This window comes from Archocentrus centrarchus, chromosome 13 (assembly GCF_007364275.1).
Source record: "Archocentrus centrarchus isolate MPI-CPG fArcCen1 chromosome 13, fArcCen1, whole genome shotgun sequence".
NCBI classification, from domain to species: domain Eukaryota; kingdom Metazoa; phylum Chordata; class Actinopteri; order Cichliformes; family Cichlidae; genus Archocentrus; species Archocentrus centrarchus.
This window is the reverse complement of record NC_044358.1, coordinates 42,779,523-42,798,613: the sequence shown is the minus strand read 5'-3', so window position 1 is coordinate 42,798,613 and position 19,091 is coordinate 42,779,523. Positions and strand designations below refer to the sequence as shown.

The window sequence follows — 19,091 nt, the reverse complement described above, 5'->3', positions numbered from 1 at the left end:
TTGCAGGGGTGTTTCCAGGATTTTTTTTTTTTTTAAAGTGGGGTAGTTGGCAGGGTGCCAACTACCAGTCAGATGGGGTTCATAAGACATCTGAAAATTCTATCAGAAATGTAAAACAAACAAACAAAATGGTAAAAAAATAAATAAATAAATATAAAAATATAAAAATCAGCACACTAGGAGATTTAGCTGACCCGTGATAGTACCATTACTGAACCAAAGCTCAAATCTGGTTGCAACAGTAAATATGCTTAATTGTACTTAGTTGCCTGCATTCTGATAATTTTATGCCCTAATTTCCACATTTTATGATGGAAATACCAAAATCAGGCATTAGGTAATGATTCATTATATACTTATATAAGTATATATGTATTATATACTCTCTGGAATTCTGTTTTGTTTTCCATTAATCATTCTTAAATTATTCAGTTATTCCTGTTGAGACAAAGCTCATGTAGGCATGAGTCACTATTCTGTGCTTTTTTGTGTTTGCTTGGTTCCAGATGTGAGAGTCAGAGTCAGTATGCTTTTATGTGCATGTAGCATCTGTTCACACCAACGAACCAAAGACTAGTTGGTAAAGCCAGAAACAACCTACAAAAACTCACAAAGTACTTTGTTTTGTTTTAATATCAGATCCATCACTGGTCTTTCCTTTCTGCCTCCCACAAACTGTGTGTGCACTGGTCCAGTGTAAGAGGAAATGCCGCTGAGTGAGATCACAGCACTTTTTATGTGTGGTAGGGATAATTAAGTTAAAAACTGATGGTATTAATTCCCAATTCATAATCGGATGTTATTCCTTGGGGGTCAAATGCATGCAAAATGTCCCTGAATTTCCCACCTACTCAGACAGTCTCAGTGAACCATACTGATCCTAAATGATAAGCATTTGTTCTTCATGTCTTCGTGTGTCCTGGTCATCCAGTCTGCAGTCATGAACTTCTGCTCAGTCAAGCTAAATGTAGCCACCAGTTAAGTTACACCTGCTGTGACAACATGTCTGCCATCATGATAACATCATATAAAAAGGCAACATCTGCAGAGAATCAGCTGCACGGGCAACAAGGCACCACCAATCCATGATCATGGTGATCAGCAGCAGCAGTAGCAGTAATAGCAGTAGTAACTCAGTGACATCATAGATCCACCACTCTCGGTACCTCCGTTGTTTTTTTTTTTGTTTGTTTTTTTAATTCGATACCATCGCGAAATATTTCTCAAAAGCTACAAATGGTGTCACAAATATTTTACCGCTAAATATAAAGTTATTGGTTGAAAAACAAACAAACAAACAAAAATGCATTTTCAGCTATCGAGCGACGTCACTTCCGGGATGTAGGGGAGAGCAAAGTGACAGCTGGTTTGTTTTCATCAACAAGGGGGATTTCAAAGTAGACGTTTAAAGGTAGGCAGAAGGAAGACCTTCCGTTTCATGCGTTCCTGCCTCGGTATGTGAGCAGGCTGTCATCGGCCGGTGATGGTTTGAAGCGTGGTTGTATCGCTGCCATCTGTAATCCATGTCGGGCTCCATCGAGCCTCTGCTGCTGGGGGTCACTCTAATGCTGAGCCTGTTCTGGACACTGTCTGCTCCCAGACTGCCAGCAGCAGGCGGTTCGCGCGTATTGTTTAGCAGTTGTTTCGCTGTTTTCTTTTAGTTTGTGGTAGAGTGGAAAAGGGTGCTGTTGTCCTCTGTTCTGGGCTGGCTTTCCTCATTGGTGGACAGGCCAAACTCCATTCGAAAACCTGTCAGTTTTGAAGTGTAAGTGTAATTTCGGCCTATTTGTAGCCTAACAACACTATTATAGCACCTTTGTCTAATCACCAATTGGCATACATCAATTCGGCTTTAATCCCACTGAAGAAAATGATGGTGCAATATTAAATAATCAACTTTTATTATCGGTGTACTTGTGGTTTACGTGAGAATCGTCACCAAATTGACAGGCTCTAATTAAGCGCTGCTTTGTCAAAAAGGTGTGTGCTGAATGTGCATGAACGTCACGCTCAGTCGCACAGCACGTGTTACAAATTCCTGAAATGCAGGGGCTTTTTAAGCTTCTGTTTGCTTTCTTTTTTTAATGGGTCGGCAGAGGTGGGACCAAGAAAAAAGTAACGGAATATTTGACTGGAAATAAATAGTGCAGGAAATTGCATTAGTAAATACTGTTTACAAATTATTAGATTTATAATTGTTACTTATTAGTTCACAGATTAAAAAGTAAATTAAGCTATAAAATAAATGGTGTGGCATACGAAGAACAATATTTGAACTGTAAATACTAAGTAACAGTTTGCCACAGCTCTTATCCATACTACTGTCATACAGGCCAATGGCACTGGTTCGGAGGGCAGCAGGGGGTCAGATTTGGTCACATACATTCAACAACAAACAGACGAAGAAGAAAATGCAAGTGATTCAAGAGAGTTTTGTTAAGTTCACTTCTCAAATAACAGCAAGCCTAATCCTGTCATTTAATGAGTTACTTTATAGGTGCTTGGCCTTAACAGCAAATGCTGAATGCAGTGATATTAAGTTTTTATAAAGAGCTAAGAGCTGCACAACAAAATTCTTAATAAGACATCCAAAAACTAAGGTCTGTTATTATTACAATAACTCTGGAACCAGTTTGCTTCTTATTGTGGTAGCATTTATTTATTTATTTACTCATTCATCTATTAATTTATTGCATAATTTCTGTTAGCTTGGGAACCACATTTAATAGTTGTAATTTTGCTGAAATAAATGTTGCATTGCTGAAAAGATATGTGCCAAATTTAAGTGGATATCATTCTTGTTCCTTGGTCATCATGTTTTGCAGATAAAAGCTAAAGAAACCTAAAGTTGTTCTTAATGGATTTCTGCATTCTGCTTCACCCCTAACAAATCAGAACCTCATTACACCTTTGAGGTTCCCTCTTTATCAAAGTATTTATTGAGTTAGTTCACAATAATCAGTCACTGATTATACTTACATGGTTTATGGCCTCTAATTCAATTGTATGATCTCATCGCTTTGGAGGAAATTCCGGTCTGAACCGTGGGCTCACAGCAGCTCTTGAGAAATCTAAAAGTACTTCCGTCTTCTTCTGTTTTATTGATACTGGCAAATGCCTCTCAAGGCAGAAACTGATCTTTGACCCTGTTTGTTCTCCATGTGGTGAATGGCCTCCCAGTCCTTCCTCTTTGGGACGGTCTAGAGTAAATCGCACCCGCTGATCAAAGAGGGACCAGCATTTTTCTGCAGACGTCTGTCAGCCCTACCAGCCACTCTGGAGTAAGACCTGCTGATAAAGCCCCAATGCCTGTTTCAGTTTGGAAATGGAACAGAATAAAACAGTGGTTTCAAAATGAAGAAAGCTTCTCCCGGTTTCCTTTACAGGCCTTCAGCACAAAAACAGAAGACGACGGCGAGCAGTGACAGTGGACAGATTAAGGCGGACGTCTCTTCAGGTAAGACACTTCCTGCTGTAACGGTTCAGGTAGAGCTCTGAATTCTCTCGATCAGGACGCTGCTTCAAACACGTGTGTCTGCTGTGGTATTTATTTGTCTTATGTCAGCAAAAACCACTACGTAAGAAATGTCTTGATTTATTAGCTGCACAATAACAAATTGATTTCATCCGTTACCGCAATTCACTGCAGCGCATTTTGGGCAAATAAGATATTGCAACAGGAGCCTTTTATTTATTTATTTTTTTACTTTGGCTATATCACTACATAATTTATGCTTCCCTGCAGCAGATTCCACAGTGACGCTCTGCCCACCAAGCCTTTTAAAACAGATGCTCATCATTTTAATTATACAAACTTGAATGCTAAGTAAGGTCAGAAGGTGCTTCCTCTTTTTTTTTTTTTTTTTCCTCAAATGTTAAAGGATCAGCAGAAGGGTCTGTCTTCTTCTTCTTCTTTTCTGGGAAAATCAACTATTTAACCAGGTCGATGTGTGTGTTTTGCTGATAAAGAGAAGCAGAAACCTTGTAGACATTCATCAGCTCTGGGTCATTAAGGAGAGGGAAGCAGATGTGACCCCCTAAAGCAGATGTGAAATTATCTTGTGTGTGTTTGTTTTCTAACTATGATGAAAGCAGAACTGCATATAAAATACTGAAATCATAAGACAGATCCTTCAGATGTTAGGAAGTTATCACTGCACTAACACTCGGTGAGATAACTGGTTATGGAATTTCTGGATGGGATGTATTGAGAATGGTGTTTCAAGAAAAAAAGACTGTTGAGCTGAAACTGTGTGTGGAGTTTGTGTTCATCACACTCTACTAATGAATCAATAGCTATAGGTATTTCCCTCCATTAATGACTTGATCCAATCTGATACCTATTAATTAAGACTGGGGCTGCTCGATTATGGAAAAAATTGTAATCACAATTATTTTGGTCAATATTGAAATCATGATTATTTAACATGATTACTCATTGACTTTGTAAACAAACTGCATTTATTGCACTTAAAGAACAGTGAATACTTTGAAATCTAGTGCATTTCAAAAATCTCTTTGCGAAATAAATGCTAAATTTAAAATAAAATACAGAATATATCAATAAAATTTAAAAATGTAAATACAGTATAAAACATATATAAATAAATTGCAATATAAATAAATACATTATGAATGAAACACAAATAATGGTAAACTGGGCTGGTTCTTATGCAGCACTTTTCTACTCTATGTTGAACACTCAAAGCGCTTTACACAACAAGCCTCATTCACCCATTCACACACATTCACACACATTCACACACATTCACACTCTGATGAACGCCTCGGGAGCAACTTGGGGTTCATTATTTTGCCTAAGGATACTTTAGCATTCAGACTGGAGCAGCCAGGGTTCAAACCACCAACCTTCCAACCTGTTCTGCCTCCTGAGCGTCATCCACACCCAGATTGATGAAGGTTTACAAATAATTGCCATCTGGTTTATAAATGCAGACAGATTGATTGCAATGTTTTGGCAATCTGAGTCAGTTGTCAGCAACTTGTTTGCAGTTTGAAAATTGACTCAGCAAGTTTCCATCTGATTCTATTCTGGTTATATTCTACTATAAAAATGAGGCTGCCAAGCATCTGTCATTTAGCGGTTAAATTGCCATCCTGCAGCAACAATGCCACTCTGTGGAGGAATTTCTGAATTTCAATTTCAAATCTGAGGTTCTTGCTGGACTCTAAATGTGAATTTCTGTGTGTAGACAGCAATAGATCTGCAACAGATGGTAATTCGCCAATTTATCGCAGTTCATCGCTGTATTAACACAAATAGGTTGCATGTAGTTGCCTGAGAGGACCATATTAGGTAAATGCATTGATGTCACACAGAGGCAGCGTTTAGAGTAGTCTGAGTCTTTTGTAACCTGGCTGGTTTGCTGGTTTTCCTGCCACCTCAGTGCAGTGCTTTCTGTGCTACTGTAAGTTCAAAGATGAGATCCTTTTAATATTACTGAATACATTCAGTCTGATGTCTGCTATTGAGTCCACTCAAGAAATTTCCCTGAATTGTGACACTGTTGCAGCTGCAAAAGGCAGGCAGTGGTACTGTCCGATAGAGTTTGATGTGTAAGATCAATGGGCTCTTGCTTAAATTGAGTTTGTGTGTCGGGGAATTCTTGATGGATGAAAGGGTACAGTATACGAATGAGCTCAATGTCAAAGTGATGCCATTAATGGAGCCATCTCCTCCGCATGCTTATAAGTTGTTTATTTCTCGCAGCGATTGCTTTGCTGCACAGTTAGCTAGATTTTGTGGAAATGTTATATTTAGCAAAGGTTTTCAAAGGTTTATGAGTGTTGGAGAAGATTATGGAGAAATTACATATATGAAACCTGTGGTCAAAAATTGTTTCCACTTTTTTCCTTCAGTTTACGTGGCTTTTCATCATAATATGGTAACATTAGCTGGGATCTGTTTAGCATTTTCATATCAGTGGAGATAAACCTGTGGCTGTACTGTAGTTTATATTGTTACATTATGATGAATAAAACAGCCAGTGATTCTGCTTTCTGTTAATTATGGTTGTTTGTGTGTAGTCCAGCTTCCAGCCACCTCCTAAACATTAATTGCATTCATTGTATAAGCCAGCCTGGACTAAAGCTGCAACAATTAACTAGTTTATAGATTTGATTTGTTTGTTTTTTCTGATGAATAACTGATTTTTCATGATACAAAAGCAAAAAGATTTTCTGGTTTCAGCTGCTGCATTATAAATACCGAAACAAGAACGCTTCAGTATGTTGCTTTGGGCATTTTTCATGTCTTATAGGTCAAATGATTTACTGGTTATTCAGAAATATAATTGGTAGACCAGTGGTTCCCAAAGTGTGGGTAGCGCCCCCCTCGTTGGCTGCAAAGGTACTGCAGGTGGACTGCAGTTTAAAATTACTCACAAGTATGCGTAGTTACATATTTATATAAATGTATTTAATTATTTAAAAAGTGAATTAAAACTAGTAACAGGAGGTGTTTAGTTTGTGAAATTGCTCATTACTCTCACCTAAATTTACTGCTCTTGTATTGAAGTTTGTGTCCCAGCAACAAGTGGGTTACATTTTAGCATTAGCACTTTACATATGACTGGGTAGTATTAGCAATTTATAGCCAACAGCCTGTGTTGTTTGTTTTTTTAAATCAAATTTTCAAGGAAATTCATCACTTTCTCTGACATTTTGATGAGAGTAAAGACAGACTTCTAGCTGGTTTTTAGGTGGACCGCAGCACTCTTGACTTTGGGAACCACTGCTGTAGATGAATCAGTAAATGAGAATAAATGTTTGTTGTAGCATCAGCTGGTTAAAATATAGACATGCTCATAGCTGATCACTGTGAACATATGTTTTGTTTTGCACCTTGCTGGCCAGCTGAAGGGGAGGCTGCACAGCAGGAAGGAGCCATGGAGCCACCAGAGGACAAGGAGGGCCGTACCTTTGTAGAGGTGATCAGTGAAAAGTATAGCCCAGAGAACTTCCCGTACCGCAGAGGGCCTGGTATGGGTGTGGTGGTGGTGTCCACTGGAGGTCCTCAAGGTTCCCCAATGAAAGGTGAGCTGTAGAGAACTATCAGGCTTCTGAAAAGGCTAACAGGTCTCTTTGTCACATCTTAGCTCTTCCCAGCGAGGATTTGAAAAAAAGATCTAAGGATGGAGCCCTACGACAGGCTGGGATTGGCTCCACTGTGGATAGGTGTGGGCTGTTTTCCAATCCAATAGCTTTTCAGAGTGTGATGTGCTCCGTTTGCATTGATTGTGTCCTTTGAGATACTGAAATCCTTAAATGCAAGAATTAAAGTGGATCATCCCAACAGAACAAGGAGAAAACAGCAGAGTGAGCAACATTTAATTACAACTTGAAGTAGCAAGTATGAAGTATCATTTTTCACCAGGTTGTCTACATTTTTAGATTTTATTATAGTTTTTTAAGTCTTATAAGGTGTGGTAAAAGTGGACCCACCACTGAAGGACGTGATCCAAGCCTACATCACAATAGTTAGACTATTTTGGGAAGTGTTAAATTTTCACGATCTTGTGTTTGGAGCATCAGCATACACAACTTTCCTTTCTGTGTGATTAATTCTTAATAATTCCGTCCTTCTCTTTCCTTCGTCCTAGACCGTTTGAACCTGCCCAGCGTGCTGGTGTTGAATAGCTGTGGGATCAGCAGGTCAGGAGACCAGGCTGAGATCGCCGCCTTCTGTGCTCATGTCATGGAGCTGGATCTGTCTCACAACAAGCTGCAGGACTGGCATGAGGTGCTGTGATCTAATTTTGATGTCAGCACAATGTCTAGCCTATTTTAGGAAATCAGTTAGATGTTTTAAGGCTTTTTTTTTTTTTTAAATCTGTGGTGATACTGTTCATTACAACATATTTAAGAAACCTATTACTGTCCTTTTTCAGATCAGTAAAATTGTATCTAACATTCCCAATCTGGAGTTCCTCAACCTGAGCTCCAACCCCCTGGCAGGAATGACCCTTGAGCCACGGTGGGCTGAAGCCTTCTCCAGTGTCCGACGCCTCGTCCTCAACAACACTCAGGTGTCCTGGGACACCGTGATACTGCTCACTCGGGAGATACCGGAGTAAGAAGAACAGCTTCACTAAGCTGTCTTTAATTCACACAACATTGTTTTGTTTAATTTCATCTCACTTTGAATGACAAATCCCTGCATACATTTGATGATATCAGTTTACCCAAATTATAACAAACATAACAAAAAATGTATTTTCTTACTAACTGTAATTCCGTGGTTTTAGTTAGTTTTATTTCAAGATAGAACAAAGCACACTCTAAGGTTTTATGCATCAGCAGGCTCTAAAATTAGGTGTTATTAGTGTTATTACACTGTCATTATTTATGTAACAAAAACTAAGCCAAACAGCAGAAGCAGTGAATCACTACGTACACCCTTACTGCTTCCATAGGAATTCAAAGGTTAAATAGCAGCCAGGTGCTGTTAATCAGATGCATTTGAATAATTGATCATCAGCAGGTGTGAACACCTCTGCAAAAGAAATAAGACGAAAAAAGAAATTCCTTAAAGATCATAATTTTCTCTAATTTTTCCAAGTAATCATTCCACCAGAACCGTTCCCTTCAAATCATACAATAAATAACCAACGCACGTTTAAGATTTGATAGAAGATAAGCTTTTGTTAACCCTTTATTGAAAGGACAAATGTGTTTTTTCTCTATGTACACATAAAAATGCTATAATGAAAGAGCAGAAAATTTTGAGGCAAACTATGAATATATAGATTTGCAGTTAATACACAATAGTAGACAACACTGTAGTATAGCACAGTAGTATCACTAATAACTCATCAGACAATTTATTAGATGCACTTTGCTAATACCAGGCTGGACCCCCACTTGCCTTCAGAACAGCTTTAATTCTTCATGGCACAGATTCAATAAGGACTGAGATTTGTCGGCTGCACGTTCACGATGAGAATCTCCCCTTCCACCACATCCCAAAGGCAAAGGTGCTCTATTGGATTGAGATATAGTGGCTGTGGAGGCCATTTGAATATCTGTCAGGTTTAAGAAACCAGTTTGAGATTATTTGAGCTTTGTGGCATGGAACATTATCCTGCTGGAAGCAGGCGTCAGAAGATGGGTACACTGTGGTCAGCAACAATAGTCGGGCTGTGAAGTTTAAACCATGCTCAGATGATATTAAGGGGCCCAAAGTGTGCCAAGAAAATATCCCCCACACTATTACACCATCACCAGCAGCTTGAACCACTGATACGAGGCAGGATGGATCCATGCTTTTATGTTGTTTACACCAAATTCTGAGCTTACCATACAAATGTTGCAGCACAAATCTTCTGTTGTCCAATTTTGGTTGGCCAGTGCAAACTGTAGCCTTAGTTTACTGTTCTTAGCTAACACAAGTGGGTCTCAGTGTGGTCTTCTACTGCTGTCGACCTATCTGCTCCAAGTTTCTATGTATTATGCATTCAGAGATGCTCTTCTGCATACCTTGGTTTTAACAAGTGGTTATTTGAGTTACTGTTGCCTTGCTAGCCGCTGAAAGCCCATTCTCTTCTGATCGCTCACATCAAGAAGGCATTTTTACCCAGAAAACTGCCACTCACTTCATATTTTCTCTTATTCAGACCATTCTCCATAAACCCTAGAGTTCATCTCAATACATCAGCAGTTTCTGAAATACTCAGATCGGCCCACCTGGCACCAACAGCCATGCCACACTCAAAGTCGCTTAAATCACCTTTGTTCTTCATTCTGATGCTCCATTTAAACTTCAGCAGATTGTACTGACCATATCCACATGACTAGCTGGATTGAGTTTCTGCCATGTCATTAGCTGATTAAATGATTGTGTTAACAAGCAGTTGGCCTGGTAAACGAAGTGGCCGGTGAGTGTAGTATAGCACACTATAATACAACATGGTATAGTAGTCAATACTATAGTGTGGAAGTAATGCAGTCTAAAATCTGGGTTTTGGTTCTTTATTGGAAAGGTAGTGACTGTATGATAAGTCTCTCTGCACCCAGCAGCCTTCACCCTCCACCCTGCTCTCTCCTGTGGTGTCCTGCAGGTTGGAGGAGCTGTTCCTGTGCCATAATGAGTACAGTAGCGTGAGTCCCTCCAGTGTGGCCTGCCCCACCCTGCGCCTGCTTCATATCACCGACAATAGCCTCAAGGAGTGGGCCGAGGTCCGCAAGTTTGGCACCATGTTTCCCTGCCTGGACACTCTGGTTATGGCAAACAACAACTTGTCCTCCATTCAGGACAGCAAGGATATCCTGCAAAGGCTGTTCCCCAGATTACGCAGCATCAACCTGCACAACTCAGGTAAGCGCATTTCAGCCCTGGCTTGGTCTGTGTGTTAGTTTTGGGCATGGAACTGCTTAAACTTAGTGTGTAATTACCCATGATGGTTTTATTTCAGGAGGGAATGTTGAACTGTTCCTGTTCTCAGCACAGTGTGTAGCAGTCTGTCCACAATTATAATTTCAGCTTGATAATAGCTGATAAAATTAGCACAAGCAAATATATCACTGGATCCTAAAGGCTTTGTAGTTTATTAAAACAGATCCGTCCCTGCTTTATCTCAGGAATTGTTTCTATTTGGAGTCGATCAATGCAGAGTCTATTTTTAGAGTTCTTTTGAGAGAAAAAGGGACAAAAACAGTATACAAAGACATGCTCGTATTGACTGCAGTACATCCATTTGTCATATCTCCTATGCCTGAGGCAAAGAACAGGCCAGTCTGTCTCAGATTTATCCCTCGACGCTTATTGTTCTTAAAATATAGAATTCTCTTCTACAGTCTAAAGTAAGTTCAGTCTCCATTATTTTGGATCTTTCCAGAAGTATAAGTTACTTGAAATAAGAGCTAATAAGGCAGCATAGTTCGTAAGGATTTTAAACAGCAGGTTTCTTGTCGTCAAAACCAAAACTTAATTCGTCACAATATAAAAATGCTCATAAAATCGTAGTGATCACTTTCAGAGCTCTGCGTGGTCAAATACCTGCATACATTAGCAAGCTCTTAGACCCACATACAGACCATTGAGGTTTTATGACCAAAATCTGTTGGTGGTTCTTCACTCTAAACTGAAAACTAAAGGAGCCTGCGCACTTGAGGTTGCGACTCCTAAACTTTGGAATGTACTACCATTACACCTGAGATCCGTGGACTCGACTGAATCATTTTAAAGAGCAGCTTAAGACTTATTTGTACAGGCTTGCTTTTAACTAGTGGTTTGTGTGTGTTTTACTGTGTATTACCATTTTTCCTTTGATTGTTGTGATCTTTGTGATTTTTTATCTAGAAAGGTGCTATATAAATACATTTTACTCACTTACTTATTATGGCAGTCTTTGTCCTCCTCTGCTTAAGGGTCCAGGGCAGTATCTTAGCTGTTCTTGTTCCTATGCTGCCAGAACAGGACAGAGATCTTGGATGTCGTTCCTGGAATCTGCTGGAGCCACTCTCCCAGTTTGGGGGTCACTGCCCCAAGTGTTGTGATTACCACGGGGACCACTGTTGCCTTCACTTTCCACATGCTCTTTAGCTCTTCTCTCGGCCCTTGGTATTTCCCAAGCTTCTCATGTTCCTCCTTGATGTTAGTGTCACTTGATATTGCTACATCTGTCACTATGGCCTTCCTTCTCTGCTTGTCAACCACTACAATGAAAGGGTCCACACAACTCAGAGGTACACTGCAGTGAAACCTGACAGTGAGCTACTAACTCAAGTGGTATGTTTGTGTTAATCTTTAATCAAGCTCAAAAGAATGAGTTATAACAAAAAAAAAAGACCAAAATAATTTTCTACATCAGGCTGTAAACATGTAAACACTTTAAAGTTAGTCTGTGTTAGTCCTCAGGTAGCCACATGAGGATCCACCATGGGTTGACTTCCTGGCACTTGGGCTTAGCCAGAAATCACCCTTCTCTAATATATATGGAAAACTTATGGCAATGGAGTCTGATTCATTTGGTAAAATCAGAATGCTTGGGAACGTGAATTAGGTGTTGAACTGTCTGAGGCATGGTGGGATAAGGTGATTCTCAGCATACGTTCTGGTACACCATGTGCTAGGTTGCAGCTTGTGCAGTTTAAAGTAATAAATAGAGTCCACTTTTCAAAATCTCATTTATCTATTTATCCATTACAATGGCTCAACACTGTAAGAACATATCTGAAGATAGAAAAAATTGTGCTGACAGTGAAGGCTAGTAAAGAAAAATTCACTCGTAAGTGGACACCCTTTGTGGAGTACCTAAAATCTCTACACTAAAAGGATAGGTAAAATATCTTTTTTACTTTAAGCCCCGCCCCCCCTTTTTTTTCTCTTTTTATTTTTTCTTATTTTTATTTTTCCTGTTCTTATGTTTGTATGGTGTTTTATATGTTTAAAAAAGAAGCGTTTGAGAAGCTATGTAAGCAATGGAAAATGCATATAATGTGAACAGCTTTGTATAATCTCTTGATAATCAAACAAAAAAAAAAAGTAGCCACATGAGAAACTACACTTTTTAACACTAATGTGTGAGTTTAAACTCTGTTAGATTTAAAAGTATTCGGACATCAGTAAAAGGCTTAGCAAAGGTGAATATGAAACCTTTTGTGAAATTTTTGGACTGGAAAAAAGTCACTATCATCAAACATGTTCTTTAGACAAATGCTTACTTGCCACCTATTAACAGTGTCTCTTTAGCTGCCATCAGCCTTGTTACCGTTTTAGAATAATATTCAGATATACTGTAGGTCTTTACTTAAGCACGTTAAGCCTTTAACACAGAATGTATCTTCAAATACCTTGCTGTCCGCAGACTTCTGGCAACAATTACTGTTGGTGTTGGGTTTCAGAAACAGTTTGAATTTTTCCAGTAGGACAAATGGTCGTGTAATTACAGTAATGCAAAGTACATTTGATTAGATGTCTCAGTAGTGATACACTCTGTGTTAAAGGCTGTTAAAGGCAGGTAACAGGTGTATTGGTGGCAATGGCCTCATGTTAAAGGGTTAAGTAAAGCTTTAGCATGCTTTAGCATGTAACCTGGGTAAAGGAAAGAGGGGAAAAAAGGAGAGTATAGAGAGACAGGGACAGGGTTCTTACTTATCATAACCTGGTGACTAGATTACCCTCATTACTGCTGAAGGTTGAGTTGTGAATAAAGCCTGAGCGTTAGGCTAACAAGATCTATTCATATAGGTTCTGACCACACTATTTCATCCATCATTGTGTATATATACATGAGTATATAAATGAGGAAAAGCACAATGGGTCCACTTTAAAACTAATTTGGAGTATCATCTTTAAGAAAAGATAATGTCATATGTATAGTGCGTAACATGATGGAATATCACTTGTGTGATATTATATTGCATCTGTTATACTGTATATATAATGTCTTGTGAGTAATGTGGCCTCAAACTGTCTGCCTTGAATAGACATAAGTAGCTACTACTATAGAGGTTTGGTTAGCTGACTTAATTTTAACCCCACATCTCCGCTGCTGACTCACTTGACTTCACTTCAGGGCATTGATCACACAGTCAACAGATAAAAACATTTCACAGTGTACAACTTTGATCACGTGTGCAGTTTTTCACCCCAGTGCCTGTAAATACTCCTTAGTGTTCAAAACAGCTTTCTGGGTAACAACTTGAAACATGACTTGTGTGTGTGTCTGTGTGTCTGTGTGTGTGTCTGTGTGCACACTGTCAGGTCTAAACCAATGGGAAGACATAGAGAAGCTGAATTTCTTCCCCAAGTTGGAGGAGGTCCGCCTGCAGGGTATTCCCTTACTGCAGGCCTACACCAACGCAGAGCGACGTAGCCTCATGATAGCACAGTAAGTTGGTGATATTAGAGAGAAATTACATCGTTCATAGCAAGAGGAGGGCACTGAGGAGAGCTTAAATTGTACACAGATCTATGTTGAACTGTAGAAGGTAAATTAACAGGATCACAAATACCTGCAAAATATGTCATCACTTCCCCTCAGGCTTCCCTCGATATCACTGCTAAATGGCAGTGTTGTAACTGACAGTGAGAGAGAAGACGCAGAGAGATTCTTCATACGATACTACTTAGACTACCCTGAAGAGGAGCTGCCTTATAGGTACACTGCACTCCTGTTCACACTGTATCAGCAGTTGTATGAGTGTTGCTGACATGTAGTGTATGTGCTGTTAAAACAAACACACCCTGCTCTCCTCTTCAGATACCATTCCCTTGTCAACAAGTATGGCAAGCTTGAACCACTTGCTGAGATTGACCTCCGACCTCGCTGCCGTGCCCAGGTGGAGGTTCACTGTGAGGAAAAAGTAGAACAGGTCAGTTTGGCATTTAATAAGCTGCTATTGTGAACAGTCCCCAAATGAAAAATACCTTTTGGAAGTTGTCAAATGTAACCCCTGCTTTCTTTTCTTTCTTTACTAGTTATACTGGACGTTGCGGTCCATTGTGAATCACTTTAGTAAATCATGTCTGAGTACTTTGCCCTTAATACTCAAACACTACATTTAGAAGTAGATGGACTTAGTAAAAGATTTTCTTAAGACTGAGTTTACCATAAAACCAGTACTCTAAGGAAGTTTTAATATTACTATAAGCACCAGTTTATCTAACATATCATGGAATACCAATTTTGTTATGATAACATCTTCAGTGATTACAAAATAAAATATTGCTGTGAAGGCACATGGAGTTCAATTATTTTACTCAGGGATACTTAAACCTATCAATGATTTGATCAGTACGAATATATAGTGTACACTCAAGGTGTGTTCAAGCCCACAAAGCCTTAAACAATACACATTTACATTTCATGGCAGATGCTAAATTTCCCAAAGATAGCACATATATCAGACACAATTTTGGTAAAATATCTATTAAAGTATGCTCAGGTCATACTTTCATTTCTAGGGTCTTGGATTTTTTTTAATCCCAACAGTTAATTTGTGCAAAAATTAAATAAATAAAACAAAATAAATAAATAAAACAAAATAAATAAATAAAAATTAAATAAATAAAAATTAAAACAGCGCAAATTAATCCCAACAGTTAATTTGCGCTTTAAAGCTGCTCCAATCAGTTTTATCTTAACAATAAATCATGTATGTAATGTAAAGGGAGTTGCTTGTAGTAACAAACCATCAGAGATCATTTTTACTTGCCTGTGCAGCTCATTCTTCTAGTTTACTGTGTGCAGCTTCAGTGTTTAGGTTCATTCTCACTGCTGTCACTGTCCTTATCTTCAGCTCAAACTAGAAACTCTATTAAAACAACTTTTAAATACTGGCCCAGCATTAATACACAGTCAGTTACTGATTAGGTGTTAGTATACTCGAGTATTTAGAAACTATAGAACCAGTTTTTTTTTTTCTCTTCTCAAGGGGTCAGTCTCACAGAGATGGCTCTAACTCGGCTAAATCACAGTCATAGCTTTTGCTGAACACATATCCTGGTCCAGAGCAGGTTATGTTCACTGATTCATTTATTTACAGTATGCTTAAATGTGATATAGATTCTGTGATAAAGGAATACGCTTTATATATCCAACTTGTTAAGCCATATCTTACTAAAACCACTGACTGAAGCCCACCTGTAAAGTTACAGCAGTGCAAACTGAGCATCTCCTTCTCACTGGAATGTGCTTGATCCTAATGCTAAATAATTAATCCTAAATCTACAGGCTTGGATTGCCATTAGAGCTCAGATGTGAAAACTGACCAGTTACATCTGTAGGGTCGATTATTGCCAGTAATTTTAAATCATTAAAATAAATTTTGCTTTTATCTGGTGATAATCTATAGCAGTTTTTTTTTAGGCTATGGGAGAGTGTCAGAACACAGAGAGGACTTTAATGTGTATCAGAGGTTTCAGAGCTCTCTCGTGCAGCTGTCATGTCACAGATAAACAGCAGCAGGGAGAGCGCACAGAGTGGTAAAATGAATATATCCTGATAATATTTTTCTTTCCACTTGGTGTGCTTTTAAAGATCAAATCACAGGATTAATTAAAAAACAGTGGAATAGACAAAAATGATAATTCTTAAAATTATTTTGTCATAATTATGCTCTGCAAGCATACTCTTGGGGCTGATCTATGCTTCAGCTTGTGGGGCCTACAATGTAACCTTCCCTGCAGTTTTTATATTTATCAGTGAGAGAATAAGTTGCTTCTGCATCGGGTCTTTGCGGAGCCTACGTATGTGACAGGAAATCATCTCTGAACCCTACAACGTAACCTGACGTGCACCTCTCCAGAAATGTAACTACACATCAGGTCAATGCAGCGCACGAGTATTGTGATTACCGCTTAAGGTTCAGAGGGGTTTCTGGTTACATAAGTCAGCCCTGCAATAATTCAGGCCTAACAATCATTGTATCAGTAAAAGGAAAAATAACCACAGCATCAATATAAGGATTAGATTGATAAGGTCAGCAAATTCCTAGAGGGAGATTGCTGAAACTATCAAAATGGACATGAGGGAATGAACGAAGAAGTGGAAAAACTAGAGGGACAGATACGTTTGCACCTGAAAAAAAGCTGACTGCAGCAAAGAGCGAGGACCCATCAGAGGAAAAGTTCCAGCATTTTATTTGTTTTTATCAGCCGGCACCGCATATAAAACACTGGGCCACAACCACACAGTAATTAACACGTAAATTAACACAGATTTGCTACATGGTGGTGTCTGTACCATCCACAACACGACCACCTCTTCAACCACCTGAAGTTCAAACACTGCAGCCCTGCCAGTATAACCAGTATTTGCTGTGTCGGCCTGAATAATCCTGATTTAGCCTGAAGCTGAACATGTTTCCTGTTTGCTGGGGGCTGTAATGGGCCAGCATCCATGTTCTTGGATTGAGTTACTGTTTAGAATACATGTACAGGATGTGAGCAAGTTTATTTGGTCTAAATAACTTGGTCCTATTTCTTCTTAGTATTATTAGTCATGATAACTGGTATTACCTTTCTATTTATTTATCTATTTATTTATCATTTGTGTTTAATTTATAATGTATTCATTTGTGTTGTAATTTATTTAAATATTTTTAATATTTTATTTATATTTTTATATTTTATTTATATATTCTGTATTTTCAATTAATTATTTCTTTTCAAGAGATTGTAGAAGTGCACTAGATTTCAAGGAATTCACTGTTCTTTAAGTGCAATAAATGCAGTGTGTTTACAAAGTCATTGAGTAATCGTGTTAAATAATCATGATTATAATTTTTTCCATAATCAAGCAGCCCTACCACAGTGTACTCTATGGTGTAGGGCAGAGGGCTATGCCATGGATTTAACACAATACTAAAAATCAGGTTTTTAGACCAGTCCATTCAATAAATAGTTGGTGCAGTTTTCTGCCATGGTGATTTTTGTCACCGTCTTGGATAACGATGTGTGAGTGAAATGTAATTCATGGCCTGGCTTGTGTTGGCTTAGTTTTAACAGTATAGCTGTCAGCCTTATCTGCAAACAGTTCCTGACTTTAGCCTGTTGTGCGTTTGCTCTTATTCTTAAAGTCTCAAATGTAGAAACTGTTTGTCTTTGTGCCAGCTGAGCATCCGTTTGGACCAGACAGTAGCTGAGCTGAAAAAGCAGCTGACAACAGTGGTCCAGCTGTCCACCCATAGCATGAGGCTCTACTACATCGACAAGTGCAGCGCCTTCGGTCCAGAGGAAATGAAGTACAACACACGAGCTCTCCACTCCTACAGCATCCAAGACGGTGATGAAATACTGGTGGTGCCCAAGACCAAGTGAACAGCTAATGTCCTGCTGGCTGACGAGAATAAATTGATAAACTGGATTTTTTCTGATTGGTTAAATGATATAGCAAAATAATTGGAAAATGGAACAGCAGCACTTTTTGGAATGAGAGAGCATACATAGAAATTACGAAAGCAATATGAGCACCATCAAGGAGACTAGACAGTGGACTACAGTGGGCTGCTGAGTGGCTGTGAAATAGAAGTGGGCACTGGAAGTGCAGTCAGTCTGGAGAAGATCCTGTCTTTATTTAATTGAGCTTTATCTGAGGGGAACCACTGGAGTTAGTGGACAAATGTGACACTGGGGAACAGCCGAGAAGAGCATCTCGCAGTCAGCTAGCAGTTTTAGCGGAGGGGAGGGCGCTGCTGAACCAGCAAAGCTTCGCTGCAGCTCTGTCTCTTAGCACACGGCATGTACCATAGCACCTGCATAGGCAAGTCTCCGACATCACTCGCTTGCCCACTTGTTGCAAACGTTCCACTGAGTAGTAGTGAGGCAGTGCTGCCGAGTGGAAGAGAATCGCTCTCATCTGCACCTTTACCTAAGGCACAATATCAGGAGGAGCAGAGGAGCACTCGCGCCAGAAACACTGTTAACTGAAGGGTTGGTGATGAAGCTTCATTTTGTTGATAGGTGGTGTTTTTCCCTCCTTATTTCTGTGGGTAATTTCCAAAGTTAGGATGTTGCATTACATTCAAATAGAGTCAAAAAGCCATAGTGACATTAAAAAATCTGTATGAAACTTATGTGATAAGCAGATTTTTCTTAAACCCAAAAGAGCCCCTTTGAATTATAGTTTGTCTAATATGGGCTTTCACACAAAAAAATTCTTCTACTTTAAAAACCTACATTTATGAATATGCAGACATTGTTCATTTTCTACTGGACACAAGATATGAACTTCCCCACACCACACTGTGTAACGTCCATACTGGACCATGATTAACTTCCCCATAGTGCAGCTCAAACATCCAGATGAAGCAACATCAGGCAAAATAGATGGAACAGATGAAGCGCACCGGGAGAAAATCATCCCACCCTGAGACAAAATGGCTTCAGGAGCAACAGTGCGCACACTCTGCCAGTCGATGTTTTCCTTTATTGGTGATTAACATCTGATGCTTCTGTGTTTCTTATCATTAAACAAATGCTGTAAGCGCTCTCACACCTGCCCACACAGGTTACCACAAAGCAGCTGTTGTGTCATGTTGTGCTCTGCCCCCTACAGGTGTCTTTGGTCATTACATTGTGTCTTTGGTCATTACATTGTGTCTGAAAATGTTCTGCCAATGCAGGA

The 19,091-nt window shown here is 39.2% G+C and overlaps 1 protein-coding gene across 4 annotated transcripts; it reads left to right on the top strand.

The window, feature by feature from the left end:
* Positions 1-1,311: 1,311 nt before the first annotated feature.
* On the top strand, positions 1,312-17,831 carry tbcela (tubulin folding cofactor E-like a). Of its 4 annotated transcripts, XM_030745078.1 has the most exons (11): positions 1,312-1,411; positions 3,181-3,281; positions 3,387-3,457; positions 6,877-7,056; positions 7,623-7,762; positions 7,911-8,092; positions 10,080-10,336; positions 13,727-13,853; positions 14,007-14,123; positions 14,226-14,337; positions 17,579-17,831. In XM_030745078.1, the coding sequence occupies exons 4-11, from the start codon at positions 6,909-6,911 to the stop codon at positions 17,783-17,785; spliced, it is 1,290 nt and encodes a 429-aa protein (XP_030600938.1). In that variant the 5' UTR covers positions 1,312-1,411; positions 3,181-3,281; positions 3,387-3,457; positions 6,877-6,908; the 3' UTR covers positions 17,786-17,831. The 4 variants fall into 4 exon arrangements, with proteins under 4 accessions (XP_030600938.1, XP_030600939.1, XP_030600936.1 ...); XM_030745079.1 differs by lacking the exon at positions 1,312-1,411 and having other exon boundaries at positions 3,144-3,281; XM_030745076.1 differs by lacking the exons at positions 1,312-1,411; positions 3,181-3,281 and having other exon boundaries at positions 3,288-3,457.
* Positions 17,832-19,091: the final 1,260 nt, after the last annotated feature.